The 22,181-nt window shown below is 37.5% G+C and overlaps 2 protein-coding genes across 3 annotated transcripts in view; one reads left to right on the top strand and one right to left on the bottom strand.

Annotated features, from left to right (window-relative positions):
• LOC307156318 (serine/threonine-protein kinase Nek4-like) overlaps positions 1-22,181 on the top strand; it is a gene marked incomplete at its 3' end in the record, with an annotated part of 945,281 nt that overhangs the window by 182,819 nt on the left and 740,281 nt on the right. The window lies entirely within an intron of this gene.
• On the bottom strand, positions 5,828-20,428 carry LOC307155325 (uncharacterized protein). 2 transcript variants are annotated; one of them, XM_079865921.1, is made up of 6 exons: positions 20,095-20,428; positions 18,533-18,651; positions 16,167-16,230; positions 8,390-10,047; positions 7,908-7,971; positions 5,828-7,690 (listed from the first exon to the last, which is right to left on the bottom strand). In XM_079865921.1, exons 2-6 carry the CDS (start codon positions 18,609-18,611, stop codon positions 6,946-6,948), a joined length of 2,610 nt encoding a protein of 869 aa, XP_079722047.1. In that variant the 5' UTR covers positions 18,612-18,651; positions 20,095-20,428; the 3' UTR covers positions 5,828-6,945. The 2 variants fall into 2 exon arrangements, with proteins under 2 accessions (XP_079722047.1, XP_079722048.1); XM_079865922.1 differs by lacking the exon at positions 18,533-18,651 and having other exon boundaries at positions 20,095-20,426.

Here is a 22,181-nt window from a genome sequence, read left to right as displayed (position 1 = left end):
ACTAAAGACTTTTTGGAGATATGAAGGATGCAATACTACTCTATAGGTACTCAAGATTAACAGGAGATTGAGTGAAAATGAGCATTTCACCCCCCCCCACAAAATAATGTATTAAGAAATAACAATGCAGTATCATGTAAAAATTGCAATGATTCATTAGTTAATCAGTTTGGGAAAATCTTAAGACATTAGGGTCTTAAGAATTTGGCTCATGCTATATATATATATATATATATATGAATTTAATTCCCACTGACTCCGAGACTAAACAATTAACCATCAACCAAGACATTTTTAAAACCAGAGCAATTACAAATATTTATTTTTTAGCTGGCTTGCTATCCAAGACTTTATTTTTTGTAAGGAAACATTTATTTATTATTTACTTATACTTTACTCTATTATTTATTTATCTGGTCGGATGGGAAATATGGCAATGCAAAATGTACCAGATGTTTTCAGTGTGTGAAAAATATTTTTGGCACCACCTGGTGGATATTTCATCTGAAAAATGAATTGGGGCTTTTCTAAAATGGTATGTCACATAATAAAATAAATGTTTTTCTCCAAAACACGCTGGCCATAATTGTTGGCACCCTGTTATTAAATACTTTCTGCAACCTCCTTTTGCCAAGATAACAGATCTGAGTCTTCTATAATGCCTGATGAGTTTGGAGAACACCTGACAAGAGATCAGAGACCATTCCTCCATACAGAATCTCTCCAGATCCTTCAGATTCACAAGTTCATGTTGGTGCTTCTTCTCTTATACACACACATATATATATATATATATATATATATATATATATATATATATATATATATATATATTTTTTTTTTTTTTTTTTTTTTTTTTTTTTTTTTTTGGCCATGTCCTCAGATGACCTCAGGCAATATATGCCAAGGCCGACACCTGCTGGAGAAAGGATGCCTGCTCCTTCATGTTCGCCTCTCTCTGAACTTTGTAAGTACAACTAGTACTATTGTTGCTGTTTTTGTCACATTAATACTACTAATTGTAATCAGTAGTATTATTTAGCCTTGTAGCAGCCTAATAGATTAGTGGTTGTAGAAATTGCAATTTACAATGTAACAAGTGGCATGGTCAGATACTATGTGGTAGGTCGGTTTGCAATGACCAAATGCAATTGTGTAACGGACAGCATGGATGAACTCTGTGTGTTTAAATACATACAGCTGCCGGACTAGGGACATCCAGTAGTAGTTCTCCAGGGACCAGTGACACACAGGCCAGAAACACACAGCCTGCATCAGGTGAGTCTATTTAATAGCATTTATTCAAGCCACATCCATAAGTACAATAGAAAAAGTTGAAGGTGAAGGGACATCCAGGACCGCATCAAGCACTCAGGGCACCAGCGAAACACAGATGACCGAGACCAGGGACACGCAGCCTGAAGGAAGTTAGTCCTTTGAATAACTAATTCAAGCCTACAACCATCTGACAAAATGTACTACAAGATAATGAAAACACATGGAATTCACAATAACATTCCATCACAATGAAACTAATTTCAACCACAGTTTTAGTCATTTTCACAAATTTAATTGAATTGGCTGTTGCAGGTGAAGGGGCCACATCTAGCATTCAGGCACCAGCGAAACACAGACGACCGAGACCAGGGACACGCAGCCTGAAGCAAGAAAGACCCTTGGTTGCTGTTTATTCGACCACAATTTACCGTCTGGTGTATTAAAACTTATAAGATCATTGACGGATCTCAGAAAGCAGCACAAACAAAATAAGAACATTTGATGGATATGGATAAAATGAAGAGTACTAATTTGTTATTGCATTTTTGCTTGACATTGTGTACCCCTATTAAAGCATTAACATCAATTTTGCATGTATGCATTTGCCTTTAGGTGAAGGAACAACAAACACAACATGCCCTGCTACTGCACTACTAATTTTGGCCTTTCATGACACCTATGAGGGCGGTGAATTTTTTTATAACTCATCCGTTTAAATTATATTAAGCCTTAAATTTCTGCATAATTAAGGGTGTCCACTTTTGAGTGACAGGTGTATTCCCGCTGCTGTGGTCATTAGTCATCATTAGCCGTTTGTCTGCTGTCTGTTAGCCATCACATTACCTCAGCTCATTGTCTGACTGTAAAAATAAATAAATTCGGGAGTGACGCGCTGCCAAGATGGCAACGGTAGGCCACGCCCACTTTAGGCTTCAAAAACGGTCTTCAGAAACCTACGGGTGACGTCACGGACACTACGTCCACATTTTTTTACGGTCTATGATGTGGACACTGTGCTAAAACAGAAGAGGCTGAGAAAAAACAAAAGACAGTTATCTTTTGAATCCCCTGATGAGCCAGAGGGAAATACGCTAAAGAAATTGGAAATTTCCTTTTTCAATGTCATTGTTGATGTGTCAGTTACATCACTGCAAGAACGCTTCAAGCTCTTGGATGATGTTGAGGACAAGTTTGGAGTGTTGGTGAACTTTCCTAATTTGCCAGAGGAAGAACTTGCAAAGGAGTGCGTAACCCTCAGCAACACTCTGAGCCACGGTGACCATAAAGATGTTGATGGGAGGGAACTGGCACTTGAGTTGAAAAATTTCCCAGTGTTGCCAAAAGCTGGCATGACAACAATGGAAATTCTGAATTACTTGAAGGAGAAGAAACTTGAAGAAGTTTTTCTAAATATGTGGGTGGCCCTAAGAATTGCTGTCACACTACCTGTGACAGTAGCTTCTGCTAAAAGCTTCTCTAAATTAAAATGACTTAAGACCTACCTGAGGTCAACGATGAGTCAAGAACGCCTCAATGGGCTTGCACTGATGAGCATCAACCAAGAGGTCTCAAGTAAAATATCATTTGATGATACCATCAACGAATTTGCCACTAGGAAGTCCAGACGAGTCAAATTTTAATGCTGTGTCACTTTTTAAGGTGGATAGAAATGCCAGAAACAACTGTTTATCTTTTATTATTTGAGATAGGGATAGAGCTACAATTTTGTAGTGTTACGTACAGTATCTGTAATAGCACAGGGTAATTGTAGAGGGTATAGTCAATCCAGTTTATGGGTCATAATTTGCTTAAGTGTCCTTACAGGTGTTTAATAGTGTTTTTGCACTAGATGGAGTTAATCCAGTTTGGTAAATATCCTTGAACATTCTTTGTAGCATTTGTGTATGAAAAATGTATTACAGTTGATCCATCAAGTCATAATTTGCATGTTAGAGTGACTATAAGAGCATTTTTGTTTGTTCATCCATTGAGTCATAATTTGTTAAATATCCTTGAACATTCTTTGTAGCATTTTTGTATGTGCAGTTTATTAGAGTGTATAATTTAAGTCATAATTTGCTAGTTGAAGTAATGGAGTGACTATAAGAGCATTTTTGTTTGTATAGTTTAATAAATACTTATCAATTAACAGGGCAAGGCAAAACAGGGGCCGCAAAACTCAATCTCGCCTATGGCAACAAAAGGGCTAGAGCCGGCCCTGCTGAGATGATTAGACTTACCTCTATACCAGAGGGTTTAGACAGCTTCATTTTCGATCAATGCACCAGCAGCTGAGCACTACCCTAACGGGTAACACTTTATTTTATGGTGCCCTTGATACAGAGTAATTACTTAATTAGGTACTTAGTAATAGACGTTGTAATAACATGTAACAAAATGTACTTAACATGTAACTAAGTTATGGAACAGCCTATACTTACAGATTGTAATTACACACATGTAATAGGCAGCTACTGTTACACATGTGTAACAAGCCGAGTTGGATAAGGTTTATAGATACACATGAAGTACACTTAAGTACATTCTTGATACACTTTATTTTACGTAGCTTATACCTGTGTAATATTATGTAATTACAATGTAATTAGGAAGCTACTGCATGCATTTAAGCTGCGAACTAGTGAGTTAAATCAAACTAAGGCAGAGATGGATAAGGTACCGTAAAACTTCAAATAATAGCCCGGGCTTCTATTTACCCAAATCGCCGAACTGCACCGGCTTGTATTTGAGACAGGTGTCTATAAGAGACAGGCCTTTAATTTAGTGTTGAGATGTTCAAGCATGACAGTAGGAGGTCAACACATTATATTATGTTTTATTTATAATTAATTCGAATGTGTTTAACAAAAACATTTAATGTAAGAAATGTCTTTGGCTATTGGCAGCATAAAAAAAATTAAAAAATAAATAAATAAATAAAAAAACGAGACGATGTGACAGCAATGGGCAGAACACAAGTTACCGCTAAAATACATCGAGCATATGAACTTGTTGCCCGAAACACATCAACAAGAAAGAATGAAGGCTACCCTGTAAAACAACTGCAATCATGTGATAGAAAATTACTCTATTCATCACTATCATCATCCTCAATTACAAGTTCATTGGCGAATTCCTCCTCCACGTCGCTCTCCTCCACTTCTCCCTCTCCAACCTCCGCTAACTCTGCCTGCCTTGCTCCCGCCCAGATGCGCACGGCTCTCCCTCTTTGAAACAATGGATAAGGTGATCCTCACTTCCATCAGAAGCTACTGTCAGGCCACATACCTAAGGATAACATCCCGAAGTTAATGAAATATAGTATCTCCTCTTTTTCCCTCACACACACGCGCGCGCGAATAGTGATGAGTCGTTCATGAACGGTTGCGTCTGTCACGTGAAATCTAATCAAAACATAGAACAGACGATCTGACTGGTTTTAGAAGATCAAATACAACCCGATACTAAAAAACAGACCAGGCCTCTATTTGAGACCGGCCTTTATTTACCCAAACCTGTCGTCACACCAGGCGTTTAAAAGAGACAGGCGTCTATTTGGGACTCGGCTATTATTTGAAGTTTTACGGTATGTATACACAAAGTACACTTCAGTACATTCTTGATACACTTTATTTTACGTAGCTTATACCTGTGTAATTGCAATGTAATTACAATGTAATTAGGAAACTACTGCATGCATTTAAGCTGTGAACTAGTAAGTTAAATCAAACTAAGGCAGAGATGGATAAGGTATGTATACACAAAATACACTTAAGTACATTCTTGATACACTTTATTTTACGTAGCTTATACCTGTGTAATTGCAATGTAATTACAATGCAATTAGGAAACTACTGCATGCATTTAAGCTGTGAACTAGTAAGTTAAATCAAACTAAGGCAGAGATGGATAAGGTATGTATACACAAAATACACTTAAGTACATTCTTGATACACTTTATTTTACGTAGCTTATACCTGTGTAATTGCAATGTAATTACAATGCAATTAGGAAACTACTGCATGCATTTAAGCTGTGAACTAGTAAGTTAAATCAAACTAAGGCAGAGAAAGATAAGGTATGTATACACAAAATACACATAAGTACATTCTTGATACACTTTATTTTACGTAGCTTATACCTGTGTAATATTATGTAATTAGGAAACTACTGCATGCAAATAAGCTGTGAACTAGTAAGTTAAATCAAAGTAAGGCAGAGATGGATAAGGTATGTATACACAAAGTACACTTAAGTACATTCTTGATACACTTTATTTTACGTAGCTCATCCCTGTGTAATATTATGTAATTACAATGTAATTAGGAAACTACTGCATGCATTTAAGCTATGAACTAGTGAGTAAAATCAAAGTAAGGCAGAGATGGATAAGGTATGTATACAAAAAGTACACTTAAGTACATTTTTGATGCACTTTATTTTACGTAGCTCATACCTGTGTAATTGCAATGTAATTGCAATGTAATTAAGAAGCTACTGCATGCATTTAAGCTGTGAACTAGTGAGTTAAATCAAAGTAAGGCAGAGATGGATAAGGTATGTATACACAAAGTACACTTAAGTACATTCTTGATACACTTTATTTTACGTAGCTTATACCTGTGTAATATTTTGTAATTGCAATGTAATTAGGAAGCTAATGCATGTATTTAAGCTATGAACTAGTGGGTTAATTCAGATGGATAACATTTGTAGATACACAGGAAGTGCACTTAAGTACAATCTTGATACACTTTATTTTATGTTACATACAAGTAATGCTACAGAACATACACATTTACCATGTGTAACTGCAGACCTTGGTAGCCTAACATATTTAAGTACTTGTTGTTACATTGTGTTATACTAAGTACTTTCTTACATAATTACAGTGTACAAGTCCGTAACACGTATGTAACAGACTCGGCTTGTTACACATGTGTAACAGTAGCTGCCTATTACATGTGTGTAATTACAATCTGTAAGTATAGGCTGTTCCATAACTTAGTTACATGTTAAGTACATTTTGTTACATGTTATTACAACGTCTATTACTAAGTACCTAATTAAGTAATTGCTCTGTATCAAGGGCACTGTAAAATAAAGTGTTACCCTATATTTTTACAGTGCACTGTAATCACATACATTTTGTTTGTACAACATAAAATACATCTTTGTATTTATGGAACATGCATTTTGTGAAAGAAGCGAAGAGTATAAAGCAAATATGCTTTATACTCTTCGCTTATTTCACAAAATGCATGTTTCATAAATACAAAGTATAGTACATACTATAGTACATATAATACATATAGTACAAATACAAAGTATAGTACATACTATAGTACATATAATACATAGTACAAATACAAAGTATAGTACATACTATAGTACATATAATACATATAGTACAAATACAAAGTATAGTACATACTATAGTACATTCACAAAATAACTTTGATCAATTATGCATAGAAAAAGGAATGTGAACATAAACTCTCTGCATGTCAATTATATACATTTTCTTTAGTGAAAAAACCCTCTAAATGACACGCCATCTAAATGTTGGTCACTAGCCAGGCTGTTGTCCTCTGTCGGCTGGATTGGGTAACAGCTTGTGTCTCAGCTGTTCATATTGATTTGTTTTGTCAGGTTGTAACTTGTATCCTAATAAATTACTATTTTGTCTTTTGTTTTCTCAAGTTTATCAAGGATGTTCTGTAGCTGATTCATTAATTTCCTCATTTCAACAATGAGTTTCCCAGCCTTTGATGTCATCTCACTTTCATCTATTTGTTCAGGTACAGCTGTTTCTGCAAGTTTGTTCATGTCATTGAGCACACTGCTATTTTTACAAACTGAGAACATGTCAAGCACAAGACTAAACCTGCCAACATCTGCTGTTACTAATGCAATCAAATGTATAGTTTCAGACATCTGCCTAGTCAATTCAGCAATGTCTTCTATCTGTATGGCATCTTGCTCTTTCAGTATTTTCTCAGTACGCTTCTGAATGTCTGTCATCTTTTCAGCCATAGGGGTGATTCTATCCTGAAATTCATTCAGTTCAGTTTCAACGTCTTGTGTTAATTGTGTCATCTGCAGCTTTTTCTCAGAGCTGCATGTTATGCTTGTAATTCCAGTGCCTATGAGATTCAAAGCTCCTATGACAGCAATAGCGACAGCAGGAAAAGAAGTCCCTAAATCAAACAGAGCCAGTAATCCTACAACCATGGCAGCACCTCCAGCTATTCCACACCATCCTGCATCTCTGGATCCTTGAGTAGCACGTCTGTAACCCTTCTCAAATGTCTCAGAAATACTCTGCAGTCTCTCTGTGCACTGCTGGAGTTGAGGATAATCTCTCTCATAGAGTTCGATAAATTCATCTTTGAGATGAATAACTCCAGCTCTAGAGAAAAGAAATATCAAGACTTTATATTTATAGTACAATTTGGAATACACATTTTTAATTAATGGTAATCATATTAATTGATATATAGAAGACTTTGTTGATAATTTATAGTTCTTTATTCTACATATATTAAATCATTTCAGTATATATTTTAATATTGTATTTTGAACACCCAATTATGGCAATCTTCTGAATTAATGCAATGTTTTCTCACATCATTTCAGGAGGTTCATCCAAGCTCTTGCGCTGGTGGTGATGAGTGGACGATGCCATTACTGCTGCAATAAAAAACACAAGTGAATACATTATCTCTTTGAATCAGATCATTCCAAAATGTAACTATACAGTATATAAAAAACCCATAGAATTAACATTGTTTCAAATAACAATATGCTTTGTACCCAGTTATGTTCAAGCGGATCAAGAAAGTAAATCGATATGAAAACATTTATACTGATGCTGCTATTATTTCAGGTGAGTGCTGCTGTTGTCTGTCAGTGTAATTTCCGCATATGTAAACAATATATAGTTGCCCATATAAATTATATTAATTTGTCAGTTTCATTGTAATGCATTCTTAGGATTCTGGATTCTTTATGTTACACCAAATTGATTTTTGAAAGTTAAAATTAGAAATATAATATATTCAGTCATAATGGTAATTTTGTTATTGAATTATCATTTATTCATTTTTACCAGTTACACGATTGTCAAATTTCTTCAATTTTTGCCCAGTGAAATTCATCACATAATGTACAGCCCCCTTGTTTTTCTGCTCTTCTCCAGCTTTCCTCAGATCCTCCAGGTTCTTCATCCATTCATCTTTTCCCTCCTCCTTCAGTCTGGGAATCAGGAAATCCAGATGTTGAAGAGTGAAAGCGCTGTCTGCTTTTAATGCGATCTTAGACAGACTCATGATGGTCATATAAGCTTCATGCAGCAGTCTGGATGTTTCATTTTGAATCTTCTCCAGATCGCTCTTCTGTTTTTCTTCTATTTTTCTCTTATTCTCAAACTCTTGCATGTGTCTTTTATGTTCTTTTGTAATATTTCCAAATATTTTTTTATCAAATCTGGTTTTAGGCTTTTTACCAGTGCGTTCATACTCCTTTTTAAGCTCAATAAATCTCATAGTGTCTGTCTTTGTTTCTATCACATATTTTTTATTTTCTCTGACATGTACGCTGTGATGACACTTCCCAGTACACACAGGGCAGTGGCTGTTTTTCATGACTTCACACCATGAGGGATCTTTTGCAATCCAGCAGTTCTCATGACAGTTTTCCTCACAGACGGAGCAGCAGGTTACGTAGCTGTTCCACCACCATTCATTTACAGTGGAGACTTTTTCTTTGACAGCTGTTGTGACTGTAAACTGAAATTTTTCACATTTCTCAATCTTGTCTCTGTTCTCTTTGACAGCTTCCTGAATCTCAGTCAGCTCTTTCATTTTTGACTCCTCCTCAGAGATTCGCTGTCTCAGATTCGAGACACAGGCTTCAAGTCGTCTTCGCTCTTTCAGAACATCTAATGTCATCTCAACACTTTTTCTGTTCTTTTCTTCTAGGAGTTTGAGGAGGTCGTTCATGCTTTGCTCTCCCATTTCCCATGATGATCTGAGTATTTCCTCATATTGTTTGTCTCTTTTTTCTTTCTGCTGGTTATTGAATAAGAAGTGAACAGGTAGTTGTTTCACATCTCTTCTGCAGGGTATTTCTGCTTTCTTAATGAGTTTTAGAGCATCTGTTGGAGGTCGTCCATCTGAGTGTGTGAGTAGAAACACTATGTTGTTCTCTATATCTCTACCAAACAGAGACAGAACTGAGTGAAATATGTAAAGCTCTCTGTCAGAGATTCGATTATTCAGTGCCTTCATCACAAAACACACTGCATCAATGTAATGAATCCCATCATCCTCATCTGAAAATAATCTGGTCAGATACTCAGCAATCTCTTCATCTTTCTCGAATCCCTCAGTGTGTCCGTATCCTGGAGTGTCAATGATGGTCAGAGATGTTGGGTTTTCTTCAACAAACACCTCATAAACAGTGATCTCGCGTGTCTGGGATTGTGTTTCATCTATATCTTCATCATCTTCATCTGTGATTTCATACCACTTTTCATCCTCAAACTTCACTCCCAGTAAGTAGTTGATCATGGTGTTGATCATGGTGGTTTTCCCAGTGCCGGTTTCTCCCACCATCATTATGACTTTGTTCTGCTTGTTTCTGTCTTTTTTTCCATATGTCCATCGTCTGACCTTTCTATTAGTCCCATGAATATATTTTCTTTCAGTTTTTAGTTGGTAAAGCGCTGGAGGACCTGGGTTCATCAGTGTGGCATCATGATGTGATCTGAAAATAGAGAGATTTAACATGGCATCAACATGTGATAGTCTCAATATGTTATTTATTTACATTGCCTGTGGAGGGACTGATGATCTGCAGTGACAGGATTGTGATAGTTTATGACTGGCAGTGGTGTTTTAGTCCTGAACAAATACATTTGTTTGAATTATTATTTTAAGCAAAGATATAATTCTTGTTTATTTCTCTGCGATGAGGCGGTTGAGTTATCCTTCAAAGAGGAACTTCGATGCTGCGCTATTGCGTCGACTCCATGGGAACACTTCTGCATGAACCAGTGTCTGAAGCATGTGTCTAAACACACCAATTTAATTAGCCAAACACATGGACGTGGTGATGTAGTGTGGCACATTACAGAGACCATAAATAGATGCCTGAAATGCATGTCATCAGCTTCCTTGTCTTCAGAACCCGCATGTTTGTTGAGAGTGTGTGTTGTGTGTGTGAAATCATTAGAAAGGAATCAGTCTGTAAAAAATGTCAGGAAATAAGTAGGAAATGTGTGAGTCTGTGCCCCCGCTTCATTACCGTGGACCATTAGCACAAATACACTGTAAAAAATAAAATTGTAAAAAAAACAGTCATTGACTGTCAGCTACGGCTGCCAAACAAAAACCGTAAAAATAAAGTAAAATATCCTAATTTAATACGACCTGAAGTGAAATATCTGATTAAGTTGTTAAATTTAAGTTCTTCATTTTGCGCGACAAAACTGCTATAGAAGATCCTGCAGTGCTGCGATACTCAGATTTTATGAAGTCACTATAAAGAAAATGTTTTGACAGGATCATATAGACTCACTCAGACATCAAGAATCAGCCTATGAATCGCAACAATGGTGACAATGAAAAAAAATCTGAATTACTATAAAGTCACACAAAGGCTTTGTTGGTTGTCACCATTGTTGAGATTCATATGTTGATTCTTGATGTCTCTATACTACTTAAAGGTCCCATGACATGCTACTTTTTGTAGGCTTTAATATAGGCCTTAGTGGTCCCTAGTACTGTATCTGAAATCTCTTTTCAAAAATTCAGCCTCGGTGCAGAATTATAGCCACTACAAGCCAGTCCCAGAATGAGCTTCCTTCAGACAGGCCGTTTCGGTGTCTGTAGCTTTAAATGCTAATGAGGAGGAGAAAGGCGGCGCAAGGTGGAGGGTGGGTGTGGCCTTGACCATCTTGCGCAACGGTACCGGTCCGTGCATGTTTACGTTGGATATAGCAATGGCACGAAGACACGCAGTCGTTCAAGCATTTCAGTTTGACCCAGAATCTGATCCGGATGGAGAAGCAACAACTCAGCGGCTCCAGCAGGACGTTTCCGAATGGTTAGTTTAAAATATTATGTCTGGATACGGTACTTTATTCGGATGGTTTACAGTTATTATCATGTAGCTAACGCTAACCTACTGTTGCCTTTTCATGAGAGATCTGTAACATCTGTAATTTATCTTATTACAATTACATCATCAAGCTCTGCGATCTTGAAATGCGGATATCGCGCGCGCCGTATAACCAACAGGAAAACGGTTATCCAAATAACAAAGAAGTGTACAACACTCGCGTTACAGTGTGTGTATTCACACACATAAACTGCATAGCTGCATAGCTAATGTGACAGCCACATTCTACGTGTAACAGTCTCTAGGCAACCATAAACAGTAAAGCAACACACTTATATATCATTAGTTGACTTACTGTTCCGAGGTGTGTAGCTGAGCCAAAGAGAGTGATCCAGACTTTAGTTTCAGACGTTCAGCAAGCCCAGCTCTGTATTAACCCTTCGGTGTTCATTTGTACATCCAATTATTGAGCAATTGTTATGCTTCGCTCGCTCAAAAGCCATGATATCTCTTGTGGACAAACTAAAATCGCGCGCGCGCGTTCCTACTTCCTATCGTATTTTCTCATGGGCGGAAAATATTCTCTGGGCGGGCAAAGCAGAGACAGGGGAGGTAACATTCCTCCTTGTAACGTCACAAGGAGGAGATTCAAGATCAGCGCGATTGAGCCTCCATTTTCTCAAAGGCAGAGAAAGATAGCAAAAGCTCGATTTACACCGATTGAAATTTCTAGAAACTTGGGGACCATATACAGGCTAGGGGAACTCATATTAATGTTAAAAAACCTCAGAAAGTGAAAATTTCATGTCATGGGACCTTTAAAATAATAATTAACCAGCTCAAAACGTTTTTTGTGTAATATATATTTTTTTGAATTTCTGATCGTTATAATAGGGATGCCACAATATTTCCAAGGTTACATGAAAAATTATGACATTACTGTAGACTTTGTATGAATTTACATTCTATCTACATATTATGTATTCTATGCTAACACATTAAAAAATTTGACTGTGATATCAGTGAATCTAATCATCATATAATGACTATAACATCATCAAAGAATGATCGAGATCATCTGATATTTTCTCCAGCATTTTTTGCTATAACAAAAGTGTATCAAATACACAGTTAAAGCAGCCAGAGAAACCTAAAGTTAAAAACTCACGGGTCATGAGCCCAACTAAAGCAGACACTGATCTCAATCATGGTGACATCAAATTTATTTAAAAGTTTTTTACACTTTATTTAAATTAGCATATTTGACTTTAATTTTAGGGTTTTTGTTTGGCAGCTGTAGCTGCCAGTCATTTGACCCTTTTTTTATGATTTTTTTACAATGAAGGTATTTGATCATAATAATGCAGGAAATACCTGTGAAATAACGTCTCGGGTTACTGGATGTAACCCTGGTTCCCCGAGAGAGGGGAACGAGACGCTGCGTCGAATACAACGCTACGGGGAATGCCTTCGGCATGCGTTATCTGAAGTCACTATACAACTATTCCAATCTGGATTGGTGTGCGTCATCGTGCGTCATGACGTTGCATGTGACGGTGACCCGGACGCTATATAAGGGTCACAGGAACAAGGAAATGACAGCTTCGAAAAAGGTTCAAAGCAGCTGTTCTCAGGGCGCCCCGAAGGTGGGGAGAGGGGACGCAGCGTCTCGTTCCCCTCTCTCGGGGAACCAGGGTTACATCCAGTAACCCGAGACGTTCCCCTTCGTTACGGGGAACTCCCGCTGCGTCGAATACAACGCTACGGGGAACGAGTACCAGCTAGCCCCCACAGAGAACAAACGCCCTGGGTGTGAAGCATCTGGCACACTCAAGAGCACTAAAGCAAGGGAGAGTGAAAGATCCAACTGTGCTAAGAATTGTATTCTTTCTTGTTTGGTGTACAAAGGGAAGGTCGCATCAGCAACCTCGATATTAAGGTCCAAGTAGATATGCCTGATTAATGACAGGCAGAACACTTAACTCCTAACACCTTTTTAGTGGATAATCTCTGGAAGCCTAAGAGGCTCTCTTGCTTACACCGTACATGCAACGAAGGATGAAGAGCCTGAGGAATTTTTAGAATAGCCTCCGGTACCTTGGTCACCGGGGAGAAATATCTCAAAGAAAGCTAACAAACTCCCATTTAATACCCTATATCAGTGGTTCTCAACCTTTTTTGGGCCAGTGCCCCCTATCCAATATCCAGGTCCCTGAACGCCCCCCACCCCCAAACTAAGCGAGTAGGAATAAGTCAGAGTTTAACAGATGAAATAAGTGCAAAATTATTAATACAATTGAACTATACCCCACATTGATTAATCCCAAAAAAAAAGCTATAAAATACATTGGCATAGCAATCCCAGTGTTTCTCACAGGATGTTTGGTAAATCTGTGGTGGGTGGACCTCGGGCCTTCTAGGGGGGTTCGGGGGCATGCCCCCCGTAAGAAAATTTTGTGCATTTTAATGTTAAATTCATCAATCTGGTGCACTTTGAGAGTTCAGAATTAAAAGCTCCAACCCATATTGAGTGTGCAAATTAAACAAAGAAAAATTCAAACCTCTTTCAGTTGTGTCTGTCTACATTACACTACTACATAATAATAGTTATAATATTAATCCCATGACAGTATAGCCATATATTGTAAAACAAATGCACTGAAAAATAAAGGACGGTCATTAAAGCGGTAACGTTTGCACTTAGGTTTTATTATGCATTTAGGAGAGTATTGCAAGAAGCTGCTTACATTAACTTTACTTTCGAAAAATAAATAAAATAATACAATCATGATTTTTCATGAAAAATTATGTTAGAATTGTAGGCCTAAAATACCTTGGTATCAGCTTGTTTTCATCAATGGTAGGCCTATAATTAATACAGTTACAATTAATTTGGTTTGTCGTGATTAATTTGTGTTCATAATCAATAAAAAAAAAATCTTCTAACAAGAATAAACACATATGAATGAACAATTAAATTATTATTGTATTATTCATTATTTGTATATCTTGAAACTACCCAAGCAGCGTTTCGCGCTCAGATGTGACGGCGGAATTAATAAATTACCAAAATGTGATTGCAGAATATATTTAAATTACCCATCAAATTGTCATTTTGTCCGTACTGTTTTGCGAGTTAACAATAATGCCTGACCAGTAAATTACTTGGTGAACAAAGAACACATTTTGGCATTAGGGATTGGAATTAGTTCATGCCTAAAAATGTCAAAGTTTTCCCTTTATAAATAGAATTTAGTTTCATTCATTTTAAAATTCGTCGCCGGAGTGAATGGGAACATTATTTATTGAAAATATTTGAAAAAATATAAGTGTTTCTTAAGTCAATACTTTTTAATGGCTTGTCAACTTTCCATACCTCCTCTGCGTGATTCTAGTCAGCGCTGGATTCTAGGCACCACCGGATTGCTGTCAGCGCGAAACACATTTTTGAGCTTGTGAATGCTGATTCTTGTCAGCGCTGGATTCTAGGCAGGCAGTGCTTGAGCGCTGGTCTATGACTGGATAAATAATAGAGTCGTTGCAAAAGAAAGATACATAGCTTAGGCTACATGTCGCATTAAACTGGAAGATTTTAGAATGTTAGGCAAGTCGTCAAAATACAACTCATCAAAACTCCGCGAATCACAACAAGCAAGCGTATCGGTGAGAACACTCATTTAAACAGCATACAACCGAACTTGACTGCACATCATACTTTTGACATTATTGATACTGCTTTCAGTCGTAATGCAATAGAAATGAACACCAAAAACTGCCTAGTGCCTACCTACAACACTGACGGTGGACTTGCGGTCAGGAGTAGAGCGGCTGCGGACGAATGTTTTTTTGTTTTTTTAGCGCTGCTGACGTATTCTTTCACGCACACCATAGACGCGCGTGCACACACAATATGATATCACACTCTGCGCATATGTTTTACAACATAATTTAACACATAGTTCTAACACTTTTTAAATTGCCCACTTAAAGTGTTTATTACAAATAAATGACTAAATGCTTAAAATTAATAAAAGTAAATGAACAAAAATTTGCGTTATATATTTAAACTCGTAAACGCCCCCCATTTACACCTGAACGCCCCCCTTTCAAAAATCTTGCTTCCAACGCCCCCCGTTGTTCTCTGAACGCCCCCTGGGGGGCGGTACCGCCCCCGTTGAGAACCACTACTCTAAACAGAGGCCTATCTGCCGGTTGTGAGTTCCCTCCTGTGACCTATCATTGGTCCTAGAAGCTTGAACAGAAGCCCTATGTGAGCCCTCGGTCTCAGAAAAAAATGCTGACTCTCAAAGTGACTTTAGCATTGGTTTCACTCAGGTCCTGTGAGTAGCCTCCTGCTTAGACTTTGCTCCAGGTGATGTCAGAGTTATTTTGCACCGAAACATGTATGTATGTATGTACAGTGGAGGGCTGGTCCTCTCTGCACACATTTATCAGGTTCTACTGTTTGGACATGGATTGGGTTGTCCCAAAGCCCAGTCTGTGCTCAACAATTGCTCAACAATTGTCTGTGCTTTTACATAGCTTTGTTGGGTAGGCTTCAGACACTGGCTCACACAGAAGCATTCCCACAGCATCAACACCATGACGCAGCATCTCGCTCCCCTCTCGAGGAACCGGGTTACATAACCTGAGACTATTTCTCTTGTGGTTTTCTCCTGCCATCAAAGACTGACGAGTCAACACCAATATAGTGAAAAATCACATTTTTATTTAAGTGAGTAAATGAATAAGAACATTCTTACGTCATAGTGAGAGGTTCATCCATGCTGTTTCGCCGGTGGGGGTGCATTAATGATGACATTGTTGCTGTGAGAAAACACAAGTGAACACATTATCTGTTTGCATATACCTGTTTATCACATAATACAACTATTTGCAAAATATTCGAATTTTGAGTTTTGTGAGACTGTGTTTATAAACATTTATAGCCCTGGCATTAGAGATTAGTATCAGTCTTGTCTGCCAGGTCTACAACAACTTCAAAACTGAAAAACTCTGTAGTGAAGTAATTTGTTTGCCATTATTTTCTATTCTGAATTGTTCTTTTGTGTTTTGAGCAATTTTTATTATTTGAACAGCTAAAGGGTTCAGTTTGGCTGGATAGCATGATGAGCCCCTGCTGTGAAATACCTCAACACCATTCTGTGTCATAACTAGAGTTGCACTCGACTAAAGATTTTTCTAGCCGACTAGTAGTCGTTAATTTAAAGTCCCCCTGTGGTGAAAATCCAGCTTTTAATATTGTTTATAGGTGGTGTTTTTAATATGCTTTAAGACAAACCATGTACAAATTCATAAGTCAACATCATTGCTGAGTAAACTGCAATGAACCAAAGACAGTCTCAACAACACAGTTTGAAATCGCTGGTGTTTCACAAAATATGTGATTTTGGTGATCATAGATGAGTTTTAAAGGAATAGTTCACTTTAAAATGAAAATTCTGTCATCATATACTCACCCTCATGTTGTCAACACAAAGGAAGATATTTAGAAGAATGTCAGTAACCATACAGTTTCTGGGTCCCATTGACTTCCATAGTATATTTTTTTCCTACTATGGAAGTCAATGGGACCCAGAAACTGTCTGGTTATTGATATTCTTCTAAATATCTTCCTTTGTGTGCAGCAGAAGAAAGAAATTCATACAGCTTTGAAACAACATGAGGGTGAGTATATGATGACAGAATTTTCATTTTAAAGTGAACCATTCCTTTAAGGGATATAGTTATTGACTACAGGGGGACATTAAGCGATTAGTCAACTAATCGCGCGTTTATATTAATAAGCAATAAATCATAATAATGAGCCTTTAATAGCTTTTATTACATGGCTTGGCTGAATTCCAATGTAGAATGCGGTCTGTTATTTCTTTATAACAGACCGCTGCGGAGTATAACAGACCGTTGCCATGAAAAACAGCGCGTTGCTATGGACGCGGAACGGACTATTTTCTTTGGCGGAAGCAATACAATCGTTTTTAAATCAATAAACTCCTTTTTAAATCAATAATTCGTGTCAAATTATTTATTTATTTTGTAGGTAGCCATGTAATAAGCGGGATAATGTATAGAGAGGCGGTCGTTATAGCGAATAACAAGCCCTTCAGGCTGTCAAGACCCCTCCGCTTCGCGTCGGGGTCTCATTCAGCCTGTCGGGCTTGTTATTCGCTATAACAACCGCCTCTCTATACATTATCCCTTACTTATTACATGGCTTGGTTGAATTCTAATGTAGAATGCGGTCTGTTATTTCTTGATAACAGACCGCTGCTAAGGATAACACACCGTTGCCATGAAAAACAGAGCGTTGCTATGGACGCAGGATTCTAACCGTAGAGACGGAATAGACAATTTTCTTCAGCGGAAGCAATACAATCGTTTTAAAATCAATAAACTACTTTTTAAAACAATATTTTGTGTCAAATTATTGATTTATTTGGGAGGTAGCCATGTAATAAGCGGGATAATGTAGAGTGAGGCGGTTGACCCCGACGCGACCTGATCAGCCTGTCGGGGTTGTATTCGCTATAACAACCGCCTCGCTCTACATTATCCCTTACATATATAATACTGTCTTGAAGAAACAGGAGGAGACTGTATAAACATTTGAATAACTTATTGATAATGTTTCCTGCTGTGAGCGGACTTGTAAAGTTACCACTTGCATGTTTCAAGCGATAAGCCATATTTGAGGTTTATGGATGATAGGCGAATGTTTGGATTTCCTGTCGATAAAGATCTGTCCGTTACAGCCTGCGTGATTTAACCAACTAATACAGTTTAGTTTGACCAAGCCTCTTCTACTCAACTGGCTATGACATAAAATAAAAAAGATAAGTTTTTTAATGAATGATGGTAAAAAAAAAAAAAATTACGAATACGTTTTTAGTGTAATCTTAATTGTATTTTTTTATCCACAATTCTTTCCACAGTAAAGCACATTCCACAAACATTGCAGTCCTATACCTTTACTAGCGACATAACAGCAAATATAGAACATTTATTCACAAGAACAACAAGCTAATAATCCACAAGAAACTGATTAACATAAGCTGTAACTGATTGTCATAAAACTATGAACTGCGTGCACTGACGTCACTGCCCTTACATGATAGGCTGGGGTGTGTCACATGATCCAAGTTAGCCGTTACGCTTTCTCCAATGGTAAGACATTCAGACTCTCTCATCTCCCTAATAAGACCATGTCTGGCGAGGCTTCGTGGAACACTGAAACAGTTGAAGCAAATGTGCCGTATTGTGTTGAGGCTTTGAAACAATCCGACACATGTCTAGTGATGGGAGAAATTAAGCTTTTCGAAACTTTGGATCAATTGAACCAGTTGCTTTGCAAAATGATTCACTGCTTTGAAGCCCTTAAAACGGCACAAGCTGGCGACCCCTGCTGGTCAGAACAGTGTAAATGCAGCGACAACTCAGTCCAAATATGCATACAATTTTCTGTTATGCTGCTATTTTTATAATTTATATAATAAATATGATTGTACAGCACATTGGTCAACGCTCTGCTGCTTTAATTGTGCTTTATAAATAAACAAACAGAAACACACATCAGGAAACAAACCCATGACTTTCTTAAACTGAAACCTGATTTCCTTTAACTATAGAAATACACTTCAGGGCTGGATCTCAGTTTGGTCTAACAGTAACAAACACTGTCATGTTTTCAAAGCTATTATGAATTAAATACTGTATTTGCTTAGTTATAAATGAAGCTATTTCATACTGTAATTTGTTCTCGTTCATTTAATTCCGCTGCTCATAATGGTTTATACCTTTTGTATTGATGTATAATGAGCAAGCTTTGGAGGCAGTTAAAAATATTAACGTGCACTTTTTTTTTTTAGTGTATATTTGCAACGCCTTTTATTTTCACAGATGTGTTATCAAATTGTAATAAAGATTGTTAATGTTGAATTCAGATGTTCATGCATTTGCAGCCACTGCATCTGTGTGGTTCAGGCAGCGTTGTGTGACTTACATGTTACAACAATGGTTTACTTGTACAATATTTCCCCTAAATACTAATAGAAGTACTGAACATTTTCATTGTATAAATAAAATGGCTGACTCACAGCAGGCTGCTGTATTAACATCAAATGTTATGTAGTTTAGGATAATACTGTAATCCCAGTGCTTGAAGAAAGCATTAACCCTGCCATTTTAACAATATACAATTCACTCAAAAGTTCAAAAACTGAAACGATCGTGACTATGCATTCAAGTTCTGAGGTCTTCATTTAGAAGGTTGTCTTGCATAAATGGTCTTATGTATTTTTTATTTTTATTTTTTACTGTAATGTCAATAGATTAACCAAGAAAAATGCAGCTTTAACCCAAAGCCACATGTTCATAAGCAGCACTTCACAGGTAAGAGGTGAAAGAGTGGCACTTTTTTACATTGTATAAAATCCATGATAAGATCCTACATTTCTTTCTTTCTTTTTTATTGTTTTAAACATAAATTTCACATAAAGGTCATAAAATACTGCTATTACACCTGAACTTCTTCCCCTTCACTCCTGAAATGTTGACCACGCCCCCTGTTTGCGTGTCACTTACACTGTTACACTTACACTCCATTTGAGAGCAGACTGTACATTAGCACACACACGCAAACACACACATTCTCACCACTAACACTAGACCAACCTTCAGTCCTGATGGAAGCTCTTGTGTGTTTCGCGTCTTAATAAACTTCCATGATGAAACTGGAGAAGCTCGATACACCAGCTCGAACTCCACGGGTCGACACAGAGAAACTCTATGCTTTACAGTGACATGATGAAGACTAAATTACATTTAACACGCACAGAAACAATCTATCCAGTTTAGTTTTAAAGCATTTCCGTAACACAAATAAAAGATAAACATGGCCTATAGCATTTAAAGTGAGCTAAAATGACGTTAGAAAAACAGCAGCACATTTTCAGAGCTCCTCCATTATTTCTCTTCCTCTTCCTCTCTCTCTCTCTCTGTCTCTCTCGCGGAGTGCATGCTGGGAGTGAACGGAGCGTGGCGAGGGAGAGTGCGTGTTGTGGCTGTGTGCTAAAAAAACTTTTCTATCTTCTATCTTTTTTTGTGTATGTTTGTTTTTATGTGTTGAAATTGTTCGTGCATTTAAAATTTGAAGGTGTTTACGTCTGCAACCAGCGTTGTGCTGGGAGGCATGACGAGTCAAAACACAATGAGTTTTAAAGACTTAACCTGCCGCCATGGAGTGAAGGTTGAGTCTAGAATTAATGTGGAGCAGTGTTGTTTAGCGGTGGGAGAGATTGTGGGACATGATCAAATTGTCTCGGCATCGCGAATGAACAGTGCAATTGTTATTTTTTTTAAGACAGTTGAAAAGGCAAATGACGTTATTCAAAGTGGCGTTGTGTTGAATGGTGCACTCGTGACGGTTTACCTTCGAGTACCCCGTCAAAAAAGATCATATTGTCCAACGTACCTCCGTTTATTAAAGATGAAATACTGGCGCAAGAGTTATCTCGATATGGAAAACTGGTTTCCCCTATAAAGAAAATTCCTCTCGGGTGCAAGTCACCTTTAGTGAAGCATCTAGTCTCATTCAGAAGACAAGTTTTCATGGTTCTGAAAAATGGAGTTGATGAGATCGATCTGGTTTTTAAGTTCAAAATTGATGGGTTCGATTACACAGTGTTTGCAACATCTGACACTAATCAAATGTTTTAGTTGTGGTAGGATCGGACATCTAGTTTGTGATTGTCCTAGCAAAAAGGACAGTGCAGGTGCGAGTACAAGCACGGGATTAGGGTTTTCTGTTGTTCCTCCAGTTGAGATCATGAGCGACACCGACACTGCCGGTATGTCTGTAGTCGAAGCCGGTGAGATTGAGCCCGAGCCGATCGCAGTTGTGGCTGTCGAGAATAACCCTGATACACTTGAGATTGTTACCGAGCCTAGTAAAAGTGATGTTCCCTCGATGTCCGATGAGCAGGCTGAACATTCTGAAAGCGTTTGTGTAACAGAGGCTGATGAAATGGATGTGGAAGACGATGTTGATTTTGAAAAGGAAGAAGAAAAGCTGTGGAAAAGCTTTTAAACAAGTAAAGAAAGATGAGGTTGTTAATGAGAATGTGGGTTCAGACAGTGATTGGGATTCCTCTGATTCAAACGTGTCTCAGGGTTCAAATCTGTCCATAAGTTCTCAAAGTGAAAACTTGGTTTGTTTGTATAAAGCTGATGACATTAGTAAATTTCTGCAAGAAACAAAGGGATTGAAAGGAGTGCAAGTTGAAAGCTTTTTCCCTGATTGTAAACAATTCATCAATGATGCAAGGTATTTAATGAAAGAGGGAGCCTTTCAAGATGTGGAGATTTACCGTCTTAGAAAACTTGTGAACAAACTTAAAATAAAAAAAAAAATCTAAAGATGATGAGGCTGTCAACTTCTAAAATTCTGCCAAAAATAGTTTTTTTTGGCAGCTCTTCTCATTCTTTTTTTTCTGATCTCTAAAACAAAAATGACAATTTTTAAAATCGGATCTTTAAACTTAAATGGTGCCAGAGATGGTCTTAAAAGAATGATGTTATTTGAGTTTATTATGCAAAAGCAAACAGATATTCTGTTTTTACAAGAGACACACAGTGATTTTAAAAATGAGACTGATTGGAGAAGAGAATGGGATGGACAGATTGTCCTGAGTCACAAATCCTCTATTAGTGGAGGTGTTGCCGTTTTGTTTTCAAAAATTTTTTTTTACCTCTGTCTTGTG

This window comes from Squalius cephalus (genome assembly GCF_949319135.1).
Source record: "Squalius cephalus genome assembly, chromosome: 3".
NCBI classification, from domain to species: Eukaryota; Metazoa; Chordata; class Actinopteri; order Cypriniformes; family Leuciscidae; genus Squalius; species Squalius cephalus.
The sequence above is the reverse complement of the archived record's forward strand: the minus strand, read 5'-3'. Positions and strand labels throughout refer to the sequence as shown.